Source organism: Vipera berus (genome assembly GCF_964194415.1).
Source record: "Vipera berus genome assembly, chromosome: 11".
Classification (NCBI taxonomy): Eukaryota; Metazoa; Chordata; class Lepidosauria; order Squamata; family Viperidae; genus Vipera; species Vipera berus.
The window spans coordinates 16,915,844-16,940,214 of NC_138214.1; the positions used below are offsets into that span (position 1 = coordinate 16,915,844).

The 24,371-nt window shown below is 47.0% G+C and overlaps 1 protein-coding gene across 1 annotated transcript in view; it reads left to right on the forward strand.

Moving 5' to 3' along the window:
• The first annotated feature begins 7,249 nt into the window (after window positions 1-7,249).
• The window catches only part of SLC16A2 (solute carrier family 16 member 2), a 90,674-nt gene continuing 73,552 nt past the window's right edge, over window positions 7,250-24,371 (forward strand). Inside the window, exon 1 of the mRNA XM_081336569.1 lies at window positions 7,250-7,727. Within this exon, the coding sequence (XP_081192695.1) occupies window positions 7,403-7,727 (325 nt within the window). The 5' untranslated portion in view covers window positions 7,250-7,402. The remainder of the gene's footprint in view (window positions 7,728-24,371) is intronic.

Consider the following 24,371-nt stretch of genomic DNA (forward strand, 5'->3'; position numbering starts at 1 on the left):
ACAGTCTAAATGTTGGAGATGTGGTAGTTTAGAAGCTACCTATTTTCACATGTGGTGGACTTGTAGAAATATAAAAGCTTTTTGGATCAAAATTTGGTGGAACATTCAAAAGATTTTTAAGAGAAAAATGTTTTTATTGGGTATTGTTGTAGATTGTGATGTTAAAGAAACTAATTTGATGTTGAATATGATAACAGCAGCACGGTTACTGGTGGGACAATATTGGAAGAAGGATAGTTTGCCTACTATAGAAGAATGGGTGTTTAAAGTTTCGAAACTTGCAGAAATGTCTAAGATTTCTGCTTATTTGAAAGATCATTCACAGGAAAGATATATTTCAGTTTGGAGGAGATGGATAAATTATATTCAGAACAAATATGGGACTAAAAAGTTCCATTTAGCTTATGAGTAGATTTTAGTGGGATATTGTTATTGGTACTTTGTTTATAGTTATGTTAAAGGGGAGTTAAAAGCACATTATGAATTTGGTTAATTGTATATTATGCATAATTTTTATTTAGAATATGATTATTGTAACTATAATCCTGCATTTAGCTCTGGGAAGTGGGGGGGGGAAGTGGGCAGGTTTGGGGTGGGGGGGATTTGGGGATATATTGTAAAACTTTGTTTTTGTAAAACTCTTTAATAAAAAAAAGTCAAAATGGGGGCTGCAATGGGAGTTCCGCTTGTTTTATATGTACTGTGGAACTTTGGTGGACATTTGTGGTTACTATTGTAATGCTTGTTTGTTCTGGCTGCTGTGAGCCTGTATCTCATTAAATTATGTTTGGTATTAATGCTTTCTGAAAATATACCTAATAGGGAAAGTTGTGGTTGCCTTTCATATTTATATTGGAAAATTTTCTGCACTTTGTCCTTGGTTTTTTTATGTCTACCACATGTGATAAATCATTCCTTGTGTTTCAAATCATTTCAGGCATATGTTACTGCATGGTTTGTGTCTCTTTGATGTTATTGATGGGTTGTGTAACATTGTTAAAATACTTTGTAACCATTACCTTTAGTCCTCAACTTCCAACTGTTTGGAATTAGGACCTAGCTCAGGGGTAGGCAACCTTGGCTCTTTTATGGCTCGTGGACTTCAACTCCCAGAATTCCTGAGGCAGCCACGCTGAGGGGAAAGGGAGAAGTTTCCAAGCTGAGCCATGCTGGCTCAGGAATTCTGGGAGTTGAAGTCCACGAGTTATGAAGGGACCATAGTTCCACCATACTGGCTCAGGAATTCTGGGAGTTGAAGTCCACGAGTCATGAAGGGACCATAGTTCCACCATACTGGCTCAGGAATTCTGGGAGTTGAAGTCCACGAGTCATGAAGGGACCATAGTTCCACCATGCTGGCTCAGGAATTCTGGGAGTTGAAGTCCACGAGTCATAAAAGAGCCAAGGTTGCCTACCCCTGATTCCTAGCTGAAAAAGGGAACTTATGACCTGGATCTGAGGTTCTGATGGTAGCGACACCCCCCCACCTCAGTTGTGTGACAGCAATTCGGTCACTCAGCAACATGACCACATCCACAGTATCCCGCAGTTACATGCCTGCATTTTATGATGGTTTTGCCAAAAACTGGTACCTCTGTTTGAAGCAAAACCAGGCCGTAGCAAACAATGGGTTCATTTAACAACCGCAACTTTTGCTTAACAACTGTAGTGTTTCCACTTAAGACTGACACATTCACTGACACATTTGCTGAAAAAACATAGTAAAATTGGTCTTGCAAACGTTACAACTTATGACCCTAATGGGCAGGCAGAGTCATAACTTGAGGACTACTTGTAACTGGGTACAATTTTGGTAGATTTAGTCCATCATTCTTCCCATTGAACCACTGAACTACGAGAGATCTCTCAAAGTCCGGATTTAACCCGTGCAACCCACCACTCTTGGGATACGTTTGAACCACAATCTCAGAGTTCCTGAATCAGGTGAGTCAAAAACATCACAAACGGTGTGAAAGAACCAGCAGTTACATTTCTCTGAAATTTTGCATCCATTTTATACCATTTTGTTGGTTGTGTCTGAATCACATCACTGGGATGTTTTTAACCCACCTGAGGTTGTGGTCCTCAGTCCAAACACCCCTAAAAAGTGCCAGGTTGTAAAGGCTAAATCCGCCTTTGAGAGACGCCTCGTAATATAGTGGTCCTTGTCTATGGAGACTCTCAGCCATCCAGGTCAGTGTTGTCCCAAAGATGCTTTTACAAGAGCCAACTGGACTTCCCTGTTTTTCTTCGAAGACGTTTTGCTTCTCATCCAAAAAGCTTCTTCAGCTCTTCTTCGTGACTGAAGCAGCTTCTTGCATGAGAAGCGAAACGTCTTCAAAGAAAAACAAGGAAGTCCAGTTGCCTCCTGGAAAAAGCATCTTTGGGATAACAGTGGTTCTTCTGTCAAACCCATATTGGCTCCAACCCAATCGATCCTCACCCTGCAAACAGCTGCTCAGCCCGGAACAGCTTTGAGTCAAGTTTTCCTCACGGAAACTTCCAGGCTGTGATCTTGGCTGAGGCACCAAAACCCCTTTTTCCTGGATGAAACAGCTTCTTTCGATTCCCGGTTTAGCCTATTGTCATTGCACTTCCTGCTAGAGTCCTCTTTGAGGACTAACCAGGACTTGTTTAGGTCGGAGCTGGAGCAACAGAAAAGCGGATTTGGGTGTGTCACATCTTGTGTGTTTGCTCGCTTAGGAATGTTTGTCTTGGTTTAAGTCGCAGAGAAACAATTTCAGCGACTTTGAGGCCTGTGGACTCCAGCTCCCAGAATTCCCCATAGCTGGCCAGGGAATTCTGGGAACTGAAATCCACAAGTCTGAGATTGAGTTAAGGTCAAACCATGCCAAGGAAGGGTGTGGGAGCTGGGCTTCGAACACTGAAGCATGTGGAGAAGCAGCCACAGAAGCCTAGGACGAATCCCAAAGGTGCTTTTTCACGAGGCAACTGGACTTTCTTGTTTTTCTTTGAAGACATTTCGCTTCTTCAGCTGCTGGGATGACAAGCGAAATGCCTTAAAAAGAAGAAGAAGAAAATCCAGTTGCCTCGTGAAAAAGCATCTTTGAGATAACTATGACCGAGATGACTGAGAATCTCCATAGACATATGACGAACCTTTGCCTTCTTTCATAAAGTGATTAAATTAGGAGATTAGGGAACTACAAAAGGTCCTTATCTTACAATGTAATTGGGACCGGAACTTCCGTTACTAAACAATACAGTGAAGTAACTCGTGCCTGTTTTACAACATTTGGTCATGGTTGTTAAACAAATCCAGCTTTCTCCATTGACTTGGCTTGTCCGAAGCTGGTTAGAAAGCTGGTTGCAGATGGTGCTTGCGTAATCCCGGGATGCTACAACTGTCATAAATATATACTGGTTGCCAAGTGCCTAGATTGCAATCCCATGACCACAGGGAGACTGCGTTGGTCAGAAGCGTGAGGACCAGTTGTCAGTTTCTTCAGCATCATCGTAACTTCAAAGAGTTATTAAATACATGATTGAAAGTTGACTACTTGTACGCTATAACAACTGGGAGCAGATGTCATGTTAATATTAATCCTGCAAGGTCATCACCCTCTTCCTTGAAAGCAGATGTCACACAATCCCCAAAGCCATGATGGCTTTGCATGCATTGTAAAGACAGCCAACAGGAGCTTACAGGGAGCACTCGACTTACGACCACAATTGAGCCCACAATTTAGAGTAGAGTAGAGTAGAGTAGAGTAGAACAGAATAGAATAGAACAGAACAGAATAGAATATAATTCTTTATTGGCCAAGTGTGATTGGACACACAAGGAATTTGTCTCCAGTGCAGGAGCTCTTAGTGTACATACAAGCAACAGGTGATAAACCATCATAAAAATACACTCATCATAAATCATAAGGTACAGTACACTCATCCGTGATAGTCAGAGGATACTAAATAAGCAAACACATAAATCATACTAGGATACTAAATAAAACAATTAATATAAACCGTAAGATACAAGCAACAAAGTTATAGTTCTAAGAAGATCAGGAGATAGAGACAATAGGGAAGATGAGAGTACCAGTAATACAGCCTTACTAGGTTGTTTGACTGTGTTGTGGGAATTAGTTGTTTAGCAGTGATGGCATGGGGGAAAAACCTACCCTTGTGTCAATTTCTGCTGATAAGCAAGGTAGTTGTGAATCCCTGCAGCTCTTAGGTTAGTAACACAGTTGTTAAGTGAATCTGGCTTCCCCACTGACTTTGCTTGTCAGAAGGTGGCAAAAGGAGATCACGTGACCGCCAGGACCCTAAGACAGTCATAAATACCAACCACTTGCAAGTATTCAAATTTTGATCACATGACAATGGGAATGCTGCAACGGTTGTGTGAACAACGTTCATAAGTCACTTTTCTCAGTGCCATTGTAACTTTGAATGGTTACTCCACGAATGGCTGTAACTCGAGGACTACCTGCGTTGAACAATGGCTGAAATCCAGTATGAACAGATCCTACCGGATTTGGTTATGTCCCAAAGATCGATTCTGAAAGACAGCTTGACTTTCTGCTTGCCTTCCATTGAGCCTGCTTCCCTAGCGCCTATCAACCATGATCTGAGCATGCTCCAACCACAGCAGGTGGTATTGCTAGGCTCCACCCTTACCCTAAAGGCTCCACCCCTGCTGGGACAATCCCAGCTGTTTGCACTTTTCCAAATCTATGGGAGTTTTTTTGTGTTTTTTTTAAAATGACATTTACTTATTCCAGATCTCCCCAACCCCATATATTCAGATTCCAATCATATTTTCAGCTATAGCAAAGCTGGCTGGAGAAGCTTACGCTTCCTTGCTCAAAAATGTTGGGAGGGAGGGAGGAAGGGGAGAGAGAGAGAGAGAGATCGAAGGGGAAAGGAAGGAGATGGAGAAGGAAGGAGATTGAAGGGGAAGGAAGGGAGGGAGGGAGGGAAGGAGGAAGGAAGGAAGGAAGGAAGGAAGGAAGGAGGAAGGAAGGAAGGAAGGAAGGAAGGAAGGAGAGATTGAAGGGGAAAGGAAGGAGATGGAGAAGGAAGGAGATTGAAGGGGAAGGGAGGGAGGGAGGGAGGGAGGGAAGGAGGAAGGAAGGAAGGAAGGAAGGAAGGAGAGATTGAAGGGGAAAGGAAGGAGATGGAGAAGGAAGGAGATTGAAGGGGAAGGGAGGGAGGGAGGGAGGGAGGGAAGGAGGAAGGAAGGAAGGAAGGAAGGAAGGAAGGAGAGATTGAAGGGGAAAGGAAGGAGATGGAGAAGGAAGGAGATTGAAGGGGAAGGAGAAAAGGGAGGAAGGAAGGAGAGATGGAAGGGGAAAGGAAGGAGATGGAGAAGGAAGGAGATTGAAGGGGAAGGAGAAAAGGGAGGAAGGAAGGAGAGATGGAAGGGGAAAGGAAGGAGATGGAGAAGGAAGGAGATTGAAGGGGAAGGAGAAAAGGGAGGAAGGAAGGAGAGATGGAAGGGGAAAGGAAGGAGATGGAGATTGAAGAGGAAGGAAGGATCTTTGCAGAGCCATGTTTCCCCAGATGCTGACGAACTACAACTCCCAGCATTCTCCACTCTTCCACAGTGCGGTTTTTTTTTTAGGGCTGCTGGGGACGGTAGTCCAGTAAGGCCTGGAGACGCACACAGATGCCCTGGCAGGGAAAGTGGGCCGGCTATTTGCTGTGGCTTTCCTTGGAGGCATTCTGCAGCTCCTGAAAATCACTTGAACCCATTTCCCCCGCTTCAGCGAGAGCAACAAGTAATAAAACAAGCAACAGGTACCGGTAATCAAGCAGGCCAAATTGTCCTCATTTCCAGCGTAGAGGAACCAGGGCAGGGGTAGGCAACCTCGGCTCTTTTATGACTCATGGACTTCAACTCCCAGAATTCCTGAGTCAGCGTAGCTGACTCAGGAATTCTGGGAGTTGAAGTCCATGAGTCATAAAAGAGCCGAGGTTGCCTACCCCTGAACCAGGGAAAGGAAACCGCGCCGGCCTCTTTCACCAATGGGGGGGGGGGAGAAGCGGTAGGAGAAGCAGGGGGTTCGGCCTTGGCACCCAGCCTTTCCCGCAGGTCAGGGGTCTTCAAACTTGGCCCTTTGATGACTTGTGGACTTCAACTCCCAGAATTCCTCAGCCAGGCACGCTGGCTGAGGAATTCTGGGAATTGAAGTCCACAAGTCATCAAAGGGCCAAGTTTGAAGACCCCTGCGGCAGGTGGTGCCAAGGACGCAAAAGCAGCTCCGCGCAATCCCCCGGGGGAAGCCGCGGGTGGGAGGACGGAGAGGCTGAGAGGCGCCCGCCGGTGGCAGAAGCGGCTCCTCCGGTTGGCAGGACCGAGGCCTGGCGGAGAGCCCAGCGGGCCTCGGAAGCCGCGCGGAGCAGACGCGCGCCGGGGAGCCGCCGGCCGCCAACCTGGAGCCCGCCATCCTCGTCCCGGCATTGGAAAGAAAGCGATCCTGGGCTTCGCGGGACACGCGTCTCTCTCGGTTCCCCTGTCCACTCGCGGCTCCTCTCGTGCAATCGCGTTGCTAACCTTGGCCGAATAAAGAGCCAAGCGAAGATGCACCTGGGTGATCGGAACCGCTCCGTGTAATTCTACGGTCTAAACGATGGGGGGGGGCAGAGGGGGAGAAAAAGGGTGTTTGATTAACCTCGGCCACGAAAGGGGAAGGGGCAGAGAAAGGGAGGGGGGCTCCCCGTACACGCGTGGGGGATCACTCCCCGCCGGTTGGGGATCCCACCCCCCCCGCGAGTCCTGCCACCAGACCCCGCCGCCCCCGGCAGACCCTCTTCCAGCCGCCGCCCCCCCCCGGGACCTGCCCGCCCCTCCAGCCTCCTGCGCGCCACCGCCGCGGCGGAGTGGCTGGAGCCGCTTTCCCCGCCGCGGAGCCCTTCTCCCCCCCGCCGGCCTCCCCCGACTGGTCGCAGGCGAGAGGGGCGCGGCCGGAGCCCCGCCGCCGAAGCGCCCGCTCGGAAGGCGCCGCTTCCCCCCAGTCCCGGGCCGGCCGGCCGGCCGTCTGGCCTCCGGCTCACGTGCGGGCATCGCCGCCGCCTCGCCGCTTCCGAGGCCCGTCGCCGGGAAGGAGCCGCTCCCGCCCGCCAGCCCCAGGGCCGCGCCGGGCGCCAGAGGGCCGAGGCGGCCTCCGGCGGCGCGGGAGGCGGGCCGGGCGGCGCGGGGGAGGCTCCGGCGCGGCGCGGAGGGCGGCCGGGGGCGGAGCGCGGCCGGGCAGCCAGGAGGCGTGGGGACCGGCTCGGCCGCCGCAGCGCAGCGCAGCGCAGCGCAGCTCGGCTCAGCCAGCAGCGGCGGAGCAGCCCAGCGGCAGCGCCACCAGCGGCCCAGACCCGGCTCGGCTCGGCTCGGCTCGGCCCGGCCCGGCCGCCCGCGCATCTGAGCCGGTCGGGGGCGCGCGCGATGGCGCTGCGGCGGCAGGAGCAGGCGCTGTCGGAGGAGAAGGGCGCCCTGGAGGCGGAGGAGCCGGCGGAGGAGGACGAGGACGACGAGTGCGGCGGAGGCGGCGGCCGGGCGACGTCGGGGGCCCGCGGGAGGCGGCCGGGGCCCGCGCCGGCGCCCGACTTCACGCCCCCCGACGGCGGCTTCGGCTGGGTGGTGGTGCTGGCCGCCACCTGGTGCCACGGCTCCATCTTCGGCATCCACAACTCCTTCGGGATGCTCTACGTCCTGCTCCTGAAGGAGGTCGGCGGCGCCGAGAAGGACCCCGCGCTGGAGTTCCGCACAGGTGAGGCGCCGCCGCCCCGTCGGGCTGGACCCTCCCGCCCCTTCGCCGGCCCGGGACGGCAGCCGCGCCCCGCGCTCTCCTTCTCCCCCCCTCCCGCCCCGCGCGGAGGAGAGCCGGGTTGGGGACTCCGCTCGTGCAGCCCCTTCCCGGCTCCTTCCGACGGGCAGCGGCCGGCGCGATTTCCTGCCCGGTTGACGCCCGGCGGATCGCGCTCTGTCCCGTCCGGAGGGAAGGGCGCCCCGCAGGCCGGCCCGCCGCCGCGCCGGGCTGAAGCCGACCGTCTCCTGGCCCTGAAAGGACCTCCCGAGTCTCTCCCGGGCCAGGCGAGCCAAGGGGGACGGCAGGAGGAAATCTGCCAGGCAGCCTCGAGGAAAAGCCGCCTTGCTCCCGCCGGGCTGGGCTGCTGCCTAAACCGACCCAAGACGGTGTTGCTCTACGATTCCAGAGGTTCATCCTTTCCCCACCGCTGGGGGACTTCAGGAAAGGCTCTGCCGGGGGTCCACGCGGGTCGCCCCACGTTGCTTGGGCTACAACGGGCTCAGTTCAAAGGGTGGGGGAGATCCAGTGTGATTGACCAGGAAGGGAAGGTCAAGAAAGAAGAAGTCCCACTCTGACTCTCCGTCTCCAACCTGCTAAATTTCTTGGACCACAATTCCTATCATCCTGTGAGGTGGCGTTGACTTGGGGTGGTGGACTATGGCCATCTAGGGAAGATGACAGGTTGGGTCTGGCTGTGTCCAGGATTCCCTCTTGGCTTTTCACAGGGCCCCAAACTATGCCGAATGGTTTTAAAGGTTGATGGTTTTGAAATGGGCCCTCTTGGAAATAGAATTTCTACTTAGAACTGTCTGCTTCCTTTTCGCTCTGACTTGTTAGCCGAAGCCCGCTGTAATGTGGACGGAGAACCTGGCTTAAAAATAGATAACAGAAAACCTCTTTTAATTGTTCTCTAGATTGTAGAAACTGGTTCAGCCTCTAGCCCACGCAGGGAATTACGAGGAGTCCTTGAGTTTGGTTGTTTTCTTGCAGATGTTTCATTATCCAAACTAGCTAACATCATGTGTGCTAGTTGATTAACACGGATGACGTTACCCAGTTTGGGTAATGAAATGTTTGGAAGAAAACAACCAAGTTCAGAGCGTGTCAAGGACTCCTCGTGTCAACCCTGAGCTACAAACACTCTCCTTTATTAGTGAATTATGAATGAGAAGCCAACCGTGTTGGCCCTGAGACTTAAATTGCTCTGGTTTCTTGTGATTTTAGTCCACGGACTGAATTAGAACCTGTTGGCCAGTTGAGATGTGTCAGAAACAGCATCAGGATCAGAGTAGTTGCCTTTGTACACAACTTCTTGTGAAAACATCAGAATAATTTGCTTGATTGAGCATAGCCAGTTCAGGCTAACCTGATCATAGGTGAGAGCAAACTCTGCATCTGGGCCTGGATGTTGTCTTAGAATTAATGGGGTTATGAAATCATATGCTACCTTGACTTGAAAGAAAATACTCCAAGAGACATGCGGTGTTATAGAATGACCGGAATCAGCGTACAATTCAAGCTACAGGGAAAAAAAAAATAAAGCTTGTAGCTGCTATTGTTATACTAAACACATCCGCCCAAAGCATAGCGGCACTGATATAAAATGGGTGATATACATTTATAGAAAATATAACAAAAATATGAATGTGATTGTTCCAAGATATTTTGTTTTAAATGGAGTTCAGAGGATATTGCAGTAAATAGTTGGGTTTTTATCTTCAAGGTTGCATCCTGGCGTTTTGCCTTGTAGTGCGTTAAAATGGATTGTCTCAGACTTGGCGTTTTTGAACTCTTTGGAGCTAATGGGAATTGTAGCCTAGCTGATTAGAGTCAAACCTGGAAGCTAGAGAAGCCAAAGTATTTTAGGTTCTTCTCCTTCTTTAAAGGGAAATTGCCATCGTGCAAACAAAAGATTTGGAACTGTGCCAACATTTCAAAACTGATCAAAATGGGACCAGAAGACCTGGGCTTGGAGTGAATTGCCCCATGCTACGGGAAGATACCTTCCTGTAAAATCACTCAAAATAATCTTAGGACCACCAGTTGCTTCTTGCATAGGCCATAAATTAGTCAGGCAGCATTATTTTTTCATATACGAAACACTTTTCATTTTACTGTATTTCCCCCCCCCCCCTCTTGACACGGGAATTCTCTTCCACAGACTGAGTTAGTGTTCTATAAACATTTGGAGTCAACCCTGGGATGGGTTTAAGGTTTTTAAACAATGCCTCAAAATATCTTCTTCCCACTTGGGAGCTATTGCTTCCTTTCCAATATGCTCATCTTTGATTTAGTAAGTTATAATGGCTTCCAAGGGAAAGAGAAACAGCCACAGGTAGTTCTCAACTTACAGCCATTCATTGAGAGACCGTTCAGAGTTACAGTGATGCTGAACAAAGTGACTTATGATCAGTCCTCGCACTTATGACTGTCACGGTGTCTATGCAGTCACATGGTTGCAGTGTCCTGGGTCATGTGATTGCCATTTGTGATTTTTTTTTCTCCAGTCGGCTTCTGACGAACAAAGCCAGTGGGGGAAGCTGGATTCACTCAGTGGCCACATGCTCCACTTAACAGCAGCAGTGATTCACTTAATGACTATGGCAGAAAAGGTCATAAGATTGGGCATGACTCACTTAATAACTGCCTCACTTAGCAACAAACATTCCAGTTCCAAGCTGTAATTTATATGTCCACCCTGGTCTCCTGAAAACCATTTTAATTCTCCTTGGGAGATGAATATGCGTAGGACTTTTTTTCTAGTTTGCTAACTTGCATTTATCAAGTTAGTAATGTGGTTTTAAGTGAACCTGGCTTCTCCATTGACTTTGCTTGTCAGAAGGTCACAAGAGGGGATCACATGACCCTGGGACACACTGCATCTGTCATAAATGTGAGTCAGTGGCTAAGCATCTGGATTTTGATCACGTGACCACGGACGATGCAACGGTAGAGTGCAAAACTGCCATAAGTCCCTTTCTTCAGCGCCGTTATAACTTTGAACTGTCACTAAATGAACGGTTGGTTGTTAATCGAGGAATACCTGTGCTGAGGTTTCTAGTGCTGTGGGTGCCAGTTAGTGACTGCTTGTGGTTCCTGCGCCTGGTGGGGTCTCTGATCTTTTCTGAACAGAGTTGCCCTAAACCAGGGGTAGGCCACCTTGGCTCCTTTATGGCTCGTGGACTTCAAATCCCAGAATTCCTGAGCCAGCCATGCTGAGGGGAAAGGGAGCGGTTTCCAAGATGAGCCATGCTGGCTCAGGAATTCTGGGAGTTGAAGGCCACGAGTCATGAAGGGGCCATAGTTCCCCCATGCTGGCTCAGGAATTCTGGGAGTTGAAGTCCATATTTCTAAGGCAGGGGTAGGCCACCTTGGCTCCTTTATGACTTGTGGACTTCAACTCCCAGAATTCCTGAGCCAGCCATGCTGAGGGGAAAGGGAGCGGTTTCAAGCTGAGTGATGCTGGCTCAGGAATTCTGGGAGTTGAAGTCCACGAGTCATAAAAGAGCCAAGGTTGCCTTGTTGTTGTTAGCTGCAAAGTCGTGTCCGACCCATCGCAACCCCATGGACAACGTTCTTCCAGGCCTTCCTGTCCTCTACCATCTTCTGGAGTCCATTTAAGCTCACGCCTACTGCTTCAGTGACTCCGTCCAGCCACCTCATTCTCTGTCGTTGCCTACCCCTGGCCTAAACCCTGCAGACTGAGAGCAGGACGGTGGAAGCCGTGGGGCTCAGCCCTTCCCCATCTTCTCCCCCCCCCCCCGCCTTTCCTTTAAAAGGGAGGACGGAAGACCTCTCAGGTCAAGTGCAAGAGAAGGCAGGCGATGCTCTTTCAGGCGATTCTTTGGTGCCCTTGCTGAGCTTGGCCCAATCAAAACTCAGATTCGGTGTCCTGGCTGTCTTGTTCTTGTTTCCCCAACAATCCACGCTTTGCATTTGTTTGCCCTCTTGGGGGCTGGGGAGGAGGCTGCCTGCAAAGGAAGCAGTGGAACTCTTTGAGTTCATATCAACATGTTTGCTCCAACACACCTATCTTTGGCCTTAGTGCAGAGGTCCCCAACCCCCCCCCCCCCCGGCCTGTGGACCTGCACTGGGCCACAGCACGCCAGGAACCGGGCTGCTCAGACAGGTGAAGCTGCCTCTGTGGGATGCAGGCACCACACAAAACCACCCCCCCCCTCTGGTCCAGAAAAAAATATCCACGGAGCTGGTCCCTGGTGCCCAAAAGGGGGAGGGGGGTGCTATGTTAGAGATAGGGCTGGAAGCTAAAACATATGAAGAACAGTTGCAGGAATTGGAAGTTGCAGTTGCAATGAAAAGAAGAAATAGGAGAGACATGATAGCAGTGTTCCAACATTTGAGAGGCTGTCACGAAGAAGAGTGGGGCAAATTATTTTCCAAAGCACCTGAAGGCAGGACAAGAAGCAATGGTTGGAAACTAATCAAGGAGAGAAGTAAGCTAGAACAGGGGTCCCCAACCCCTGGTCTGTGGTCCTGAACTGGGCTGCGACATGCCAGCAACTGGTCCACACAAACAAGCAAAGCCCCATCCATGGGATACAGGCAGAACACAAAACCCGGCCCCTTCCGGTCCACAGAAAAACCTCTCTCCACGGAACCGGTCCCTGGTGCCCAAAAGGTTGGGGACCTCTGAGCTATAATTAAGGAGAAATTTCCCGGCAGTTAAAACAGTTAATCAGTGGAACGGCTTGCCTTCAGAAGTTGGTTTTCAAGAAGGGACTGGACAGCCATTTGCCCAGAATGGTATAGTCCAGGGGTAGGCAACCCTGGCTCTTATATGACTCATGGACTTCAACTCCCAGAATTCCTGAGCCAGCATGGTTGGCTCAGGAATTCTGGGAGTTGAAGTCCATGAGTCATAAAAGAGCCGAGGTTGCCTACTCCTGGTATAGTCTGTTATTCTGTTACAGTTGGGACTAGAACGTCCCTTGCTAAGCATTGCACTCATTCAACAAGTTGTGGCCTATTCTGCAACCTTTTTGTTGTGGTCCTTAAGCCAGTTGTTAAGTGAATTTGCCCCCCCCCTCCCAACTTTGCTTGTTCGAAGCCAGCTGGGAAGGTTTCAAGTGGCGATCACATGACCCCAGGATGTTGCAGCTGTCAGAAATATATCCTCTAGCCAAGTGCCCGAATTTGGCCACATGATTGCTGGCCAACACTGCAGTGGTCGTAAGTGCAAGGACCAGTCCTAAATAACTTTTTTTTTCAGTGCTGTCATAAATTTAAAATGGTTATTAAATGAATGGCTATAGATTGAGGACTGTCTTTATATGCCTGAAAATACTTCTTTCCTTTTTTCATTTGCTGCTAGGATGCTACTTCTATTAAGTGGTTAGTAATAAAAGCCACACGCATGACTTTGATGCCCCTCCCCCAAGAATTTCCCCTCCCCACTGGATCAAAAATATAGGCTGTATTTCATATTGGGGGCGTTACAGAGCGAAATGGCCTTTGTAAATCTTTCAGATATTTCAGGCAGCCTTTTCACCCCTTTTATCACCCAAATCAGCTCTGTGCTGGCCTCGTTTTGGAGCATGGATTTCAGCCTGTTGTGCAAAGCTTAGTGTGGCCATCATCCAACACATTAGGCTTCTCTGCATTTGCCTACATTGGTCGTGCATTGAATGCTGTGGTCCTGCACAGCTGGAGGACCCCAACCTGGAAACAGCTGTAGAAATTAGTCGCCATTGTTAGGATTGGCCTAATAATCTTGCTTTTCCTTCACTCTTGATGGGATAAGGATTATGGGAAGTAAGGGTGAAGTCAGCCCTGCCTAGCCTTGAGCCCAACAAAGTTTGTCACTAATTATCTTTTGGTTACATTTGGCTACATTTTAAACAAAGCCAACCAGCTACTTGCAAGAAAGGAGAGAAACTGAAGCAATTTTATCAAGAATACACACAAAGGAAAAAGGGGAAGAGCTTTGATTATCATTTGTCATCATGATCTTTTTGACCACATCCTCACCGGCAGAAGTCTCTGGCACAAGTCTCTGTATCAGCAGCTCCACTGAGTAGACCAGTCCAAGAAATGTACTTCTCGGGGAGGCTAAAACTACTTTGGTTGAGAGTGGCTATAATCACAGAATTCTTTGTCTATCATGGATTTTTCGCCAATGTTGTTCTGGTGATAGATCCTGCATTTCTCCATTACAGTAAGTTCATCTTTTCTTACTCTCTCTTATTTCCCCCCCCCCAAATAAAAATATTTCCAAATATCAGCCCTTCAAGGTAGGCAGGTAAGAAACAGATGTGATTCCAGGAAAGCTGTGTATTGTCGCAGAGTAGAGTAACACAATCTTGAAAGCCTTCTAAATTTCTCTCTGCTTCATCAAAGATTGTTATTTTGAGTTTCTTTTTCATGCTTCCTTCAGTCTCCGTGTAGGACCTCCTCCAGTTTTCTCTTTCTCCAAGGTCAGTCCTAAATTCCTTTAGTTATCTTATCTTTGGTCATTTCCATAGGTGAGATTATGTTTAAAAGGTTAAGGTTCCCCCGCACATGCGTGCTAGTCGTTTCCGACTCTAGGGGCCGGTGCTTATCTCCGTTTCAAAGCCGAAGAGCCAGCGTTTGTCCGAGGATGTCTCCGTGGTCATGTGGCCGGCATGACTAGACGCCAAAGGCGCACGGAATGCTGTTACCTTCCCACCGTAGTGGTCCCTATGTTTCTACTTGCATTTTTTTTTAACGTGCTTTTGAACTGCTAGGTTGGCAGAAGCTGGGACGAGTAACAGGCACTCGGGATTCGACTCGCCAAACTGCCGACCTTCTGATCAACAAGCTCAGTGTCCTAACCCACTGAGCCACCGCGTCCCTTGAGATTATGTTTAAGAGGTCATAATTTTTGTTAAATCCCATTTAAACTGATCTGCTAAATCACCTTTTCATTAAAAATAATCACCAACCACCCGGATTTTTTTTTTTAAGAATTCCCTTTTTTGGATTGATGGGAATATAGATTTGGGAAGGAGTGCTTATATTCTCACATTGGATTTTTTTGCAAAGATGTTTCAGGAAGCCTTCTTGTACACTCAGCTAGAAGAGCCATTGTGGCTTTTCAGATAAGTTGAGACCAGGATTGTCAGCTGGCTGTGTGTATTGTGATATTGTTTGTTTGTTTTAACCATTTAGTCATGTCCGACTCTTAGTGAGCTTATAGCCACGTGCTCTCCATGCTACTGTGTCAAGCGTAGCTTTCTCCGGTTGTTGGATGTTCATCTTTGTATCAGCTTTGATGGTATGGAGCCAGCCAGCTTTTTGCTTGCCCCTACCTCTTGCCCCAGTAACAATTCCTAGGGTCATTGCCTTCTCCAATGAATTTGCACACATGACATTGGCAAAGTAAATCAGATGTAGTCTTGTTATTTTGGCTTCTGGTGATGTGTCTGGTTTTATATTGGTTTTATTGTGATGTATAGTTGCGCAATAATGTAGCACCTGAAAGCTCTCGCTATTCATTGAAGCTATCAACAAACTGAATAACAGAATAACAGAAGGACCTTAGAGGTCTTCCAGTCCAACCCCCTACTCAGGCAGGAAAACCTATTCCATTTCAGACAAATGGTTGTCCGGTCTCTTCTTGAAAACTTCCAGAGTTAGAGCAGCCACAACCTCTGGAGGTAGTTGTGAGGGCAGAATTGAGGATGCAAACTAATTCAAGCAATTCACTCTGAAAAACCTGTCTGCCCTAAAACAGTTCAAAGAGATCCTAAATTATGCAAAATCTCCACGATACAAGAGAATGTACAGAACAGCTGGAATGAAGAGGCGGTTAGTTGTTGGTTATCAAGTCAAGGTCCACATAAACGATGGCTTTCAAGGGCTAGATTGTAACCCATCAGGGAACAAATGCCATGGCTTAGGACCCTTCCATCGAGAAAGTCCTCTTAGGTTACAGCAAAGTGCATCCTTAGCATATGAAGATCTGTGGAGGCCTTGGCACTCTCTCTGAGCTTGTTTGTTTGCTTTCAGACACTTCATTAACCTGCCAGTGGGTGTGAGGTTCGCTGTCTATTTGTATACACTAACTTGCCCTGTCAGAGTTGGTGGGATGCGGTTTTCTCCTTCTGCTTGATTGTTTGTGGGAACTGATATTTCCTTGATTGGGTTGTTGATCTCTTCCAATGGCATTTGCCAATGGAAATGAAATGGCTAAGGGTATGCAGTTGCTTGCCATTAGTTATATTTTATTAGGAGTATAAGCAAGCCATGAATAAATTGCAACGTAGTGGGGTGTGTTTGTGCAGAATCAGAAATAGAACGATAGATAGTGATAAAAATCAGGCTGTGCTTCGATTGAACCATGGTAGCCACCATCTTGACTTTTTTGACCATGCTCTGCAGACCCACGCATGCCTGACTTTTTCACTTGAGATGAAACAGGATGAGAAGCCAGAATTGGTTCTGCAGTCCAAAAGTGGGCTGCAGAGATTTTACTCCGTGAGTTGGGGGTGCTTCATCATTGGACGGTTTCAAAAATGGACAGTTTGTCTGGGATGGTATAACACAGGGGTCTTCAAACTTGGCCCTTTTATGACTTGTGGACTTCAACTCCCAGAATTCCACAGCCAGCATGGCTGGCTGAGGAATTCTGGGAGTTGAAGTCCACAAGTCATAAAAGGGCCAAGTTTGAAGACCCCTGGTATAACATCTCCTGCCTGGGCAAGGGGTTGGACTAGAAGACCTCTGAGGTCCCTTCCAACTCCGTTACTCCGTTCTATCCTGTTCTATTCAGTTTAACTTGAATGCCAATTGCAGGGAAGTGACAGCTGGAAAGGGCTTTAGTCAGTCTCTTGCTTCTGCTTCCAGACATGCCTCTGGTCTCTCAGCCCCCCCACCCCGCCAGGAACAAAATGCTGGATATGCCTTTGTGGTGTTCTTATGTGCACCCACCCTTTTTTTTTCCTAAAGTGCTCTGCCCGAAGCAACAGCAGTTCAAAGCCAACGAAGCAGAAAGAGCAAAAAAGGCCATAAGAGCTTTTGCTAACACTTCAGGTCCCCTCCGGTTGTCTGCGTGATTTTCTTTTCGTTTTTATGAAAATTTTAGTTTGTTCAAAGGAGATTAAAATACAAACCATCAAACTATTTTTAAAAGGAAATAAAACACGCCACAAAAAAAGACATTAACCCCAAAAAAGTGTCTTAAAAAAAGAAAAGAAGCTTAGACATAACATCCTCTCCAGCTGAATGCTGATTAGTATAATACATCAATGTTGGTTTCCCACCCCTTGTGAAACAAGCCAGAAGAATTTCAAATTGTTAAGCTACTAAATCTACTTACAAATGGGTAGCCTGTCATCTATAGGCTATGTTAATAACAAGGTGGTTAACAGAAAAACCAATAATATGAACACATTATGTAAAAATACAAAAGCAATAAAAATTGTGAACAGTAATAAAGACAAGATTGAAATTCCAGAAGCCTCTGTTGACAAATTGTTATTGTAATCAACTTGTAGAAAAAGTAACCATGGCTTCCATCCCCAATCATCCCAAATATTAACCCTAATCCAGGTTTATTTCTTCATAGCATCTCTTCTATCAATTGCTGATTGATTGAGTACGGTGAGCCCAGTCTCCAAAGCCAATCATTCTTCACCCCCAAAAAACAGATAAAATTCTTCCTCAATTAGATGTATTAAATCTGTTTCCCAGTCTCCATCGAACCCCTTTAAAAAAAAACAAAAAACATTTGCCACTTGTGGACCCAGAAACTTCTCTGCCATTACGTATGTGTGTGATTTTGAAAGTGGGAAGAGCTTGCCTGACATTTTGTGCTGTTTGCTTGGCTCTTGACTGACACACAGAGATACAGGCGTAGGCTCGCACAGAAATACACATACTCCTATTGCTTTGGGTGTGCTTTTAAGAGCAGAAAGCCCGTCTCCAAGAAAAACTGGGTATTCAGAGAGAGGGTGATCAAAGCATGCAGAGCTCCGTTTGGTTTTTCTAGATTTTTCCACTGGTTCAGGGTGCAGAAAACCCACCCTACCCAAGAGTTGATGGTGGAAGGAGCAGGCCAGAGGGAGGGGGCTGAGGCCAACCAACCCCGGGGCCGGAGTTGGTACAGTTGGAACGTGGTAAAATGAGGAACGCTTGGGGAGATGGGATGGAGACCGTAGTTTTTCTAAAATGATCTCAGCGGGTTTTTTTGCACTTGCTTCGCTGAACGAAAATGTCATTTTAATTGGGTTTGTCTATGCGTGTGCATTGATTTATTCTAGCTCTTACGTATTTTTAATGGATGTCTTTTTCAGCTAGCCAGAGGTTTTTCACTTTGTAATAAGAGGGAGAGAAAAAAAATGAGTTTCTAAGCTCTCAGTTTGGTGAGAATTGCTAAGCCAATCTGGGCTGCTAAGGCTCCGTGCTTAGCCCCCTCCTGGCTTACAAATACACACAGATGCAAACACAGAGAAATGTAAGCTGAATAAATTACAATTGGCTGAGTTCAAGCAGCCTACTAAGCCATTACTCAGGGCTTTCATGCCACAATAATATGCATGTGATTGCTTTTTTTCCAAGCTGACATTGGGGAACGTGGGCGCAGTCACAAAATGGCTGCCATTGCTTACTTACAAAACTTATTTATCAGAAGGGGAAGCAGCCACTGGGGATGCTTTAGGCCATCATAGTGGGATTTGGGGAGAAATTGAAAACTTTCCTATAAAGAAATAAGAGCTCGGGGTGCCGGTGAATTGGTTCATAGCAAGCCAGTTTCCCATTTATGTTTTTAATGAAAAGAATTCTTAAGGAAAGGTCAGGGGTGCAACGTGGAATCTGTCAGGCTCCGGAGGCAAATTAATATGCATTGGCATCACTTCGCTCTAAGATTAATGCAGTTTTTGTAACAGGGTTTAAGCAAGCCACCACCAGTTGCTGCTAGGAGCAAATGGACTCTTGTTTAGAATTGCCGGTGCTTCACCTGATCCTGGCAAGATTTCTGTTTGCTTGCAGGAGGACAGACGAGATTCCAAAGAAGAATGCGCAAGATGGCTATCATCCCAGTCCTTTCTAAATCTTTATTTTGGCATCACCCCATCCCAGAAAGGTGGTGCGTTGGCATTTAGAAAGGTTGCTGACCTGTGGATTGAAATGAGTGACAACAAAGACTAAGGAGGCCTAGCAAACAAACTTAGTCACTTAGCTGTGAAGCTCATTCGAGAGTCTCCTTTGTCAGGCTGAGGCTCAGAAAGTGATGACTCAGAAAGTCATCTGCTCTGCCCTGAGCTCCTAAGAGGAAATTGAGATTAAAATGACAGATATCTACATTCACGATGTGGGACGTGGATACTGTAGGACTCTTGTACGTTTGAAGGCAATGGGTGGGTATGTTTTAGTTTGTACAGTTTGTCCTCGACTTACGACAACACTTGAGCACAAAATTGTTGAGTGAGGCAGTTGTTCAATGAACTTGGGGACCTTTCTTGCCACCGCCGTTAAGCGAATCACTGCAGGTGTTAAGTTAGCAACAGCGTTGTTAAGTGAATCTGGCTTCCCCCATTGACTTTGCTTGTCAGAAGGTCGCAAAAGGGGATCACGTGACCCCGGGACGCTGGGACCATCATAAATATGAGTCAGTTGTCAAGCGTCTAAATTTTGATCACGTGAAAAACAGTTGTAAGTCTGAAAAATGGTCATAAGTCACTTTTTCCAGTGGCATTGTAACTTCTGAATGGTCACTAAATTAACTGTAGTAAGCTGTCTCCCTTCTTGGATAACCCTCAAGGGGCGGTAGAGAGATGCTGGAGGTGGATTGGCTACTGTCGATGAAGTGTGATGGTTAAATGGGTGAGAACATCATTGGGTAGTAAGTGGATTGATGCTTATTCCTGGGAGGTCAAAAATGGGCACACGGCGTTTTTGGGAAGGTAGGATAGATGGACCATAAGAAAGGCTGAGCGCCAAAGAATGGAGGCCTTTGAACTCTGGTGCTGGAGAAGACTCCTGCGAGTCCCTTGGACTGCAAGGCGATCAAACCAGTCAGTCCTAGAGGAGATCAACCCTGAGTGCTCTTTAGAAGGCCAGATCCTGAAGCTAAAACTCAAATACTTTGGCCACCTAATGAGAAGGAAGGACTCGCTGGAGAAGAGCCTAATGCTGGGAAAGGTTGCAAGAGAAGAAGGGGACGACAGAGAATGAGGTGGCTGGATGGAGTCACTGAAGCAGTAGGCGTGAGCTTAGATGGACTCCAGAAGATGGTAGAGGGCAGGAAGGCCTGGAGGAACATTGTCCATAGGGTCGCGATGGATTGGACATGACTTCACAACTAACAACAACATCATCTGTCTGTCTGTCTATCCATCCATCCATCATCTCTCCCTCTACCTATCTCTCTCTCTATCCATCCATCCATCTTCCATCCATTTTATATATCTATATATGTATCTATCATCTATCTTGAGCTTAAATGGACTCCAGAAGATGGTAGAGGACAGGAAGGCCTGGAGGAACATTGTCCATGGGGTCACGATGGGTCGGACACGACAGCTAACAACAGGATAGATATTCAGAGCCTTCCACATTCCATCTTGGTCCCTGATGCCTCTTGGGCAAGTAGGGTGTTCCTCTCTCCGGCCATCAGATGGCACCAGAAAGCTTCCACCGTGGGATACCATAGGTCCAGATCCTATTCTTTTTTTACCAATCCTGATTGGGGAAATCATCTCGGAGGTCTTTGGCCTGCTAATTCAGCTTTTCCATCCTTGCAAGGTTTTCACTTATTCAAATGTCCTAAAATCATAGTTAGTCCTTAACTTGCATTAGTTTGTTTAGTGACCGTTCAAAGTTGCAACAGGGACTTAGGACTGTTTTTTCACATTTACGACCATTGCAGCATCGCCATGGTCACGTGAATAAAATTCAAAGGCTTGGCCACTGACTCGTATTTATGACGGTTCCAGTGTCCTGGGGGGGAGGGTGTCATGTGATCCCCTTTTACAACTTTCTGGCAAGCAAAGTTAATGGGGAGGCTGGATTCACTTAACAACCATGTTACTGACTTCATAACTGCAGTGATTCACTTAACAGCTGTGGGCAACAAAGGTAATAACATGGGGCAAAACTCACAACTGTCTCGCTTACCAACATAAATTTTGGGCTCAACTGCAGTCACAAGTCGAGGACTATCGTAGCAATGAAATGTCTACACTTCATCCTTATCCCTTTCATAGATTCCCAGTCTCAACAGTCTTCTTCACTCACTTAGCAACTGTCTCACTTAGCAACAGAAATGTTGGGCTCAATTGTGGTTGGAAGCTGAGGATTCCCTGTAACGCCGGAGTAAAACAGGAGCTCTTGAGGCTCACCTGGAGGCTTGGATTATTTCAACATTTGCATGTTCGCTTAGGTGGTTCCTGCGATAAGAATCCAGAGAATCCTGTCCTGTCTGGGGCTGCTCCAGTTCAGGCAGTTTCCACCCCCAAATCCTTACTGTCCTGGGAACGGATGCCTTCCTTGCTGCTACAGATTGAAACACCAGGATTTATTTCTGACTTTGTTTACGCTCGCTTTCTCACACCGGATATCCTTCAAGGCCGGTGAGGGGTGATGGGGGTTGTAGTCCAACCCCTCTGGGAAGGCACAGGCTGGGAAAAGCAGGATTATGCATTGTTTTTGAAAGCCCCTAGAGCAGGGGTGGGGCAACTGTGGACCTCAGCTCCCAGAATTCCTGAGCCAGCCATGATCCAAGAGGCTCATTTCACCATTATGTACAGGCACCGTTCAAAGTTACAATGGACACCCCCACCACCTAGCTACATTCAACTCAGTTCCAAAGTTACAGGGTAGGATCCTCCCTGCGGTCAGGGGTCTGCATCATGAAGGCTCAGCAACCGCCCTGCATTTATATCTGTTTGCCGTGTCTTGCAGTCATGTGATCACGATTGGCAATAGTGTTTCTGGAAATTGGCATTTACTTGCAGTTTCTTGAAAAAAAAACCTGTCCAATAGCAAAACAATGGATTTACTTAAAGATCATGGCATTCATGTAACCACCACAATAAAAGACATAAAATCAGGTCTAGTCACATCATGACTTGCTATACGAGCATTGCAACTTAACAATCGTAATTAATAGAGGCAATTACAGTCATAACTCAAGGTGTACCTGATAATACGATATCTAGCTAAACCTGCATATAAAGCTGCCCTAAACATTTGGAGAAAGCAAAAGACTCAGATCTGTACATTGGGGAAACAAAACAAACCACTTCACAAACACTTGGCACAACATAGGAGAACAAACCCATTGGAACAAGATTCAGCAGTTCGTCATCTGCATTTAAAAGACAAAGGCGGCTCTTTTGAAGACAGCAAAGTCCACATTTTGGACAGAGAGGACCGCTGGTTTGAAAGGGGTCAAAGAGGTCATCTGGGTCAAAACTGAACAGCCCTCCCTCAACAGATAGACCTCCAGGAGGCTTCAACCACTCTCTAAAAGAATGCAGGTGACCAGCTGTCTGCAAGGAAAATAAATCCTTCCATTCCCCACCATCCAGTCAGAGCTGAAGAAGCTTCTTGGATGGGAAGCGAAATGTCTTCAAAAAAACCCCAAAAATGTCCAGCTGCCTCTTGGAAAAAAAACACCTTTGGGATAACTATGACCTGGACGACTGAGTCAGGAATGCCAGGATACAGGCCCAGATGTTCTGCATGCCAGAAAGCCCTTACTTGGTTGTTACACAGAGGCCATGGAGTTGTGCTGTGCAACGTCTCTGCTAAAGCCCGGGTACCATATTTGTAGGCACCTGCTTTGACACGAAAAGCACTGTCTCTTCTGCTTCCTGTCTCCATTCTCAGTTTACGTCCCTTTGCTTTAAAAAAACACACACCATGATAAGGGAAGCTTTTATAGCAAACGAAAGAGCAGAAGCTATTTATACAGCTGTTACAGAATACAGAATAACAGATTTGGCAGGAATCTTGGAGGTCTTCTATCTAGTCCAACCCTTTCTTAAGCATGAGACCCTGTTCAGTTCCAGACAAACGGCTGTCCAGTCTCTTCTTAAAAAGCTCCAGTGATGGGGCATCCACAACGTCTGGAGACAAATGCTTCCATTGATTAATTGTTCTCATTGTCAGGAAATTTCTTAGTTCCAGGCTGATAAGTTTCCATCTGTTAATTCTTGTCCTGTCTTCTAGTGCTTTGGAGAATAGGTTGACCCCGTCCTCCATGACAGGCTCTCAAATATTGGAAGACTGCTACCATGTCAGTCCTAGTCTTTCTTATCATTAGATTAGTTCCTGCAACCATTCTTTATATGCTTTAACCTCCCGTCCCCTAACTGTTGCTTTTCTCTGCACTCTTTCTAGAGTCTCAAAAGATAAGAGTCTATCTTTTTTATATCGTGGTGACCAAAACTGCGGGTCTTCCTTTTCTTTGGGCCAAAGGGTTACAAGTTTTGTTGTCTTCCTATCTGGGAATTCTGGGAGTTGAAGTCCATCTTAAAAGTTGCCAAAGTTGAGAAACACTTTTCCAGGTTGATGCACGGTAATATTCTAGCCTCTCATTAATTAAAAAAAAAAGTTTGAACTAAATTAAGAAAATCAAGTGAGGTGGGGACATATCACTAATTAGGACGCTGTAGTGCTGTGTGCAGAGTTTTGAGCAGCACACTCTTTTCAGGATCAAAATGAGCTGACATCCAATTCCTTTAGGTCGGGTGTCTCCAAAACCAGTCTGTGCTTCCCAAACCTGGCTATATCACCCCAAACTGGGTAAACGTGTTTTTTGTTTGGGTAACGACCCACAAGCTCATTACTCAATCAGAACAGGGACGTTTAAAGAAGGACATTCTAATATGCACTTCTGGATAAAGAAAGAAAAAGGTTAGGAAACTCTTGAGTTGAGTGAAGTATCTTTAGAGACTTCACATTTGACAGCTTGGGAGTTAGGCCGGGCATGGAAAAAGTTGCCAAAATGAGGCACTGTGATTTAGTCTTTGAACGCAGCTCATACGGTTTATACTGGCTTTCTAGAGGTCAACCAAAATGCAGCCTTGGGATGTTTCTGTGTGAGATCCTTTGGCTCTGTGGCCAACACGGAGAAAACCCTAAATGATACGGTGGGAAGGGAGGATGGCCATTTTGAAAGCCTAGCTGAATAAAGGCCCATGGATCTCACCCCCCAGATCGACCACAATTTCTTTCTGGGAAAATTGCACTGCAGAAACTGTCTGATGTTCATCATTTTTCCCAGGCAAAAAGTCCACAGTTTGTTTTAATTTCAGCAACAACTTTAAACAGAATCCTTAATTTCCTGAAAAGCATGGTTGTTAAGTTTTATGCCATTAAAATTACAGGTAACCCTTGACGTGTGATCACAGTTGAGCCCAAAATTTCTCTGACTAAGTGAGACAGTTGTTAAGTGAGTTTTGCCCCATTTTACTATCTTTCTTGTCACAATTGTTAAGTGAATCACTGCAGTTGTTAAGTTAGTAACACGGTTGTTAAGTGAATCTGGCTTCCCCATTGACTTTGCTTGTCAGAAGGTCGTAAAAGGGGATCACATGACCCTGGGACACCGTCATAAATATGAGTCAGTTGCCAAGCATCTGAATTTTGATCACACAATCATGGAGATGCTGGAAC